Below are 6000 nucleotides of genomic sequence, written 5' to 3' on the forward strand. Positions count from 1 at the left end.
TGGAAGGAGAGATTACACTTTAAGCACTAACTCTTCACCTGTCTGTCCTTATTTGCACCACAGCTTACACATACACACCCAAGCAACAACAACAAGGCTGAACTTTAAACTGGGCCAGGCGGTCACTTGCATTAAGTCTCCTGGGGGCCCTGAAATCAGGCCATGAAAAATGTGTTCTGCTCAGTGATAAAATGTTAGTGATCCAAAGTACTGTTGAGAATATGAACATAGCGCTCACACTTCCTTCAGCTCACCTCACACTATATTTATAATGCTTTGCTCCAATGGGAGGCATCCACAGGTCACTGTGCCACTTCTCCTGACTCCTGCCTCTCAACTGTGTCTGTGTCTGATAGGTAGATTTGTGTCAAAGCTGTCAGGTGGCAGATGGCCTTCACATGCTTGCTCCTTCTTACACAGCAGATGGTAACTAGGGTAGTAGGCCCTCACTGCTGATCAAACAGTGGGGGATTAGTTAGTCAGGCTTCATCTGGTGAGCTTGGGTTGAGACTAGTTGAGTTCATACTTAACTTTTTTTTTCTTGCATAAGGTACAATTTGCTTCTTGTTGCAGGATGTCACAGAACTGACACGATGAACTGATATTATTTTTAGTTTTGTTGAAAAGGAAAAAAATGCAGCATGATTTAAAGCATGAATTTAAACACATGACTGTAATATTTAATATCCTTATGATGCCTGAATGACTCACTCATGGGCTGACAGAAAAATGGAGAGGAAGAGGTCGTACTGGATCTCTCACATCGACTCCTGTGAAAAAAAAAATAATTATCTCATTATGAAGATTAACAGTTGACACTTGGAAAATCCGTTTTGAATGCATGCAGCATATCAATATTTGCAGTCTCAGCAGAACTTATTTGGATTCGCTAATAAAATGGAAGAGGATAAACTATGGATAGATTATGTCATCACAGGTAATATTTTACATCAGTTTCGGCCGAATATTGCCCATTACAGCCAATTAATTACTATTAGTATTACACATTTCAGACAGCTAGCGCTTAAAGCCTGAATGACCCTCATTTTTGCTGTTTTTTCAGTTCACTAGTGTTATGAGAGCAATGCTTGAAACACTTGAAATGTGTTCATGTATTTTAGAACAAATACTCAAGTTTTAAAATTAGTGTTCAACTAATACTCCTCAATTTATAAAAGAAATTTGAATTCCAAATAATGTCTGAAAAGTAGCATTCAAAACCAGAATTCAAATTACACAGCAGAGATTGTATTTAAATAGACACACATATGGCAGATGTGAAAGAGATAGTGCTAACATGCTAAAACACAAACAATGTGATGTATTACAGCAGAATTGTAAAGTATATCTTAACTCTTATACTTACACAAATACATTTTTTTATTTATTTTATTATCCCTGATTAATCCCACGAGGGGAAATTCAGATTTTCGTATATCTCCTAATTGGGGGGAGTCAGGGCGACGGGTCAGCCACGGTACAGCACCCCTGGAGCAGGAAGGGTTGGGGGCCCAACAGTGGCCACATTGGGGCTTGAGCCTCTGACATTCTGATCAGTAGTCCAGAGACTTAACCGCTGCGCCACCACTGCCCCATTACATATAGTGGCAAACAGCTATGATGAAGACCAGTAGTTTGGGCAGCCATGGCTAAAGGTGCATTTTGTCGTTTTTCACCAGAGGCAACATGAGCACCTTAAATTCTTTTACAGCAAATCCAGACTTGTTATTTCCCATGCTGTTATTCAACTAAATAACATGCCACTAAAATATGAGACTGTAGCTTCTAAACTCTGAAAACTAGGTAGCAGCACATAAAATCATGCTTTGTTCACATATTAAAGTGCTTATTAACCGCAATCGAGACCTGGTCTTACCAACACAAAGTTAATACTGTCTATTTAATACTGGAAATCATGTTTAGTAGCACATGGAGATTCAGATAAAAGGCTCTCAGAAGAGCAATTGTTTGTGCCAAGTTGAATGAACACAAAACAGATGAATAATTCAGCAGGCCATCAGGAAAAGCCTCTGTTCTGAAGAGGATTCTGTGGGCTGAGCAGTTGAATGGACAATAGCATAGAGAGAGAGGGAGCTTGGCTTACAGCTGTGATGAGAACACCTCTGGATTGTCCAGATGAAGTTATCTATTTACTCCCACTGTGATGACAGCATTCAGTTTAAACATAAAGCCAAACATGCAAACAAGATGGAGGCACATTCCTGCATATTTCACTCAAAGATGATTTATTCTCTTGTGTCAGAGGAGAGGTTATAGCTGCATTAGGATTAGGCCTAAGAAGAACAATGTCACTTGATCATTTGTTCAAGTCAGTCTGTCTGTCAGGTCAGTATAATTTGTCAACAACTACTAGTGAGATGGGACACAGAGTTGTAAGGCATGGCACTTCCAGGACAAGTCTTAATGATTTTGGAACCATTCGGCCTGTTGTGTAGAATCACAATCAGTTTCTCCTTGCCCAGTGTTTTGGTATAGAGGAAACTACTCTGCCACTGTTGACTGGAATTCATTAAAATAGTTTGGGGTATTTATGGTCCCTCGGGGATGATTTTTCCTTTACTTTGGTTCATGACAAAATACGTGCTAAATTATTGACATTCCCATTGGCCTCAACCATAATTTCTGTTTAACGTTTAGTTGCAAATGTTAGTGTTCTGTCAGATCTGATGACATACATTAAGTTCTACAAATCAGGATGTTACTATTACAGATGGGTATCATTTGAATTTTAGTGATATAGATCCCGAAATAATACCGATACTGCTTATCAATAATGCTACTTACCGATACTCTTATTGATAAGTATCTCTAAAATTTAGTGCTGAAAATAAAAACACGACAAGAAAAGCTTTGAAAATAAAAAAATATTTTTGCCATAAACTGGGCCATTCGGTGACTTTTCTTTGACACTGGCTGGCCATTCAAATTTCGTTGACAAACTATTTCCACAAACTGACAAACCCTGAAGGTTTCTCTCTTTCTGTGTGACTTATCATGTTGCTGCTTCTTAGATTAACCCTACTTTCACAAACTAAGTGAACTGCATAGTTTGGGGTAAATAAACAAAAGTCCTTGTTCTTGAGCTTCTTTGAAGCTAATAAAATTGGTTAACAAAGAAAATATAACCAGAACATTGCAGAGGAGAACTTAAGACTTACTAATAAAATTAAAAATAAAATTGAATTGAATTACTCTCCTATATTATTTAGCTCACTAATCAACAGTTTTTGTTCAAGAAGTGTTCCCCTGCTGCGGAGAAAACTCTTTCTGATGGTGTTGAGGAGGTCTGAAGACTACTTCATATTTTACTTCGCATACCTATATGCAGTTATCTAGCATACCTAAGCCATTTCGACCTCACTGTAGTGAAGGGCTCTAAGTCTTTCACGATAAACTTGGCAACATCCTTGTGTCATTCTGCCTTGTTTGGCGATGGTAAATGGGCTGGACATGGATGTCTGATCTCCCTCCCCTGAAAACAAAGCAGAGGCTGTTGCTTGACTGATGTTGTCTGTGGGATTACCAAGATTAACATAACGTTACATTACAGAAGTGCCTAAATCTATAACAACTGTGACATAGCAAATACCTAATTATAAAAACTTATTTGTGTAAAATGAACTAGTGTTGTTACATGAACTTTCAGTTTTGTTACTTCCTTTAGCATCTCCATCGGAACCAGTGGGGTTCGGAGACTCCACTACTTTAGCATTAGCTTTTTTTGCTAAAGCTATCAAACACGCTGCACTGTTGAATATTTATGGAGTGTTGAACTTATGAGGGTTTTATGAGGTTGCTGGTGTTACCTTCTTTACACACAACTACCCTTAGACACAAATTGCATGTAGCTGCACTGTTGATTAATCTAGAAAAGTGAGTCCAAACTTCCACTTTAACGGTACTGAATACAGACACAATCATGTACTGGTACCAATTAATGCTGGTACCGGGTACCCATCCCTAGTCGCTACTGTCATTTAATTATTACAATATTAAGATTATCATTTAGCTTAAAGTACAGCTTAGACTGTATATAAAAGACAGACATAGCTTCCATGTCTGAAATGTAAAGCCAGTGCTTAAGTACCTTAAACTTGTATTCTTTCTGCCTGCCAGCAGGGGCCAACTCCACTGGATGCAAAAAAAATTTTGATTGTATAGAAGCGTATGAGAAAATTATCTCACTAGATTTCTTAACTCAGTAAACATTTCCCTAATGAGTTTATGGTCTCAATCGCTAGTTTTATTGTCTCTTTCAATACAGCATGGTGTTCATGTAGAAAATTATGGTACCATTTAGAGGAAAAAAGACAATAAATCTAGGTATACTATGTGTGGCAACCTTTTGAAAGCGATTGCATGGACATGTACCCTATGTTTTTCAGTCAGATCCACTACTTGTGTCTGATTGCAGGGTTTGAGACAACTTATTAGTACGGTGTTACTTATGACAATACTTAACTAATCTCTGTTAAACAGTAAAGTACTACTTAGACTGCTTTATAAACTCGAAGCAGAGTCTGACGAACACAAGAAACCCTCAGCCGTATTCACAGCAACTGTTAACCTGCTTACAAATTATGGACGTCACCCTGGGTAGGTTACCTACAGTTTCTCAATTGCTTTTCTTGGAGCTGCAGCAACGCTGACCATTTAAAAGGCATTAAATGGTGAAGAGACACACCACAACATATACCTGTAGCATGCCATTCCATTGTGAACAGAATTGTTTCTATTTTTTGGTTGGTCTGCAACTGATGATTATTTTTATTATTGATTAATCTTGCAATAATTTTCTTGTTTGGTCTATAAAATATCAAAAATCAGCAAGACACTTATCTAAGAGTTCACAGACAGACTTGTGACAGTCTTAAGTGTCTTTATAAAAATAATTTTCAAATTCAACATAAAAGCAGGAAAAGGTCAAATGAACCCATCAATTATTTTGACATTCATCCCAGAAAAAATATTAATGAGATTATTCAAATATCAGCTTCCTTTTAATACACAGATCAATTAATCGACTAATAACTGAAGCTCTAAAACGCAGTAGATCATGCAGAATACTAATGTAGCTGTACATACCGTGTGGATACTATTTCCCTCTTTTTATATAATAAATATCTATTAGATCGTTGTTTTCTCAACTATGATTATGTTAATGGAGCAGACTGCAGTCAGCTTGAGAAACACCTCCTGGGAGCAAACTACAGGTGACTGTTCCAACACGGAACAATGTAAGGTCTTTCTTCCCAGTGGATACACTCAGCGGTTCACATGTGAACCTCCAGAGGTTCCTGAGCAGACTCACCGTAGAGCTTCCTGACCCAACAGTCCCCGCGCTCAGGAGGTCATCATCATGCTCATGAAGAGGCCAGCACAGACTTCAAACAGAAACTCTGCAGTTTCCCTCTGTGACCAGAACCCTTCTGAGATGTGCGAGTGGAAACCTGGAGGCTCTGGTAGTTCCTCCTCCCAGTACCGAACCAGGCTCACCTTAGTCCACCACCGGCCCGCCACTACTCGCTCTCCGTTACCGTGACTTCGGTTAACCACAGGCTTCTCCTTGAAACTCTTGTTTTCGTGGTTGTTCCCCGGGTTTTCCTCTCTCCTTCCTCTTCCTCACTCTTCCTGCCTGTCCCTCTCCCTGCAAACAGCAGCGGGACCTTCGGTTTACACTCCTACACCGGCCGCCGGCGGCTCTGGGCGGAGATTAAACTTGACACACTTCAAAGCAGAATGTGTCGGTTTGTAGACAAGGATGACCCTTGTTTATGGAATGACTGCGCTGTTCTGTCAATATCTGCATTACAGCACATGTAAACAGGACAGGTATGTAAACGAAAGCATTATAAATCAGATCTCTGTTCATCCTAGTCTACTGTCACTATCACCTCCAGTATTCATCAGGACACACAGGTAGCTACAGCTGTCATTGTCTGGTTTAGCTTTTCTTAAACAGACAGAAAACATAGAACG

At 39.2% G+C, this 6000-nt stretch overlaps 1 protein-coding gene across 3 annotated transcripts in view; it reads right to left on the reverse strand.

Annotated features, from left to right (window-relative positions):
- Positions 1–5681, reverse strand: part of LOC111566109 (rho guanine nucleotide exchange factor 10-like protein) — a 67344-nt gene extending 61663 nt beyond the window's left edge. For all 3 annotated transcript variants that reach the window (XM_023266513.3, XM_055012921.1, XM_055012920.1), the window contains exons 1-2: positions 5333–5681; positions 712–770 (exon numbers count right to left, since the gene is read on the reverse strand). In XM_023266513.3, coding sequence (XP_023122281.2) covers positions 712–715 — 4 coding nt within the window. In that variant the 5' untranslated portion in view covers positions 716–770; positions 5333–5681. The remainder of the gene's footprint in view (positions 1–711; positions 771–5332) is intronic.
- Positions 5682–6000: the final 319 nt, after the last annotated feature.

Source organism: Amphiprion ocellaris, chromosome 8, assembly GCF_022539595.1.
Source record: "Amphiprion ocellaris isolate individual 3 ecotype Okinawa chromosome 8, ASM2253959v1, whole genome shotgun sequence".
Classification (NCBI taxonomy): domain Eukaryota; kingdom Metazoa; phylum Chordata; class Actinopteri; family Pomacentridae; genus Amphiprion; species Amphiprion ocellaris.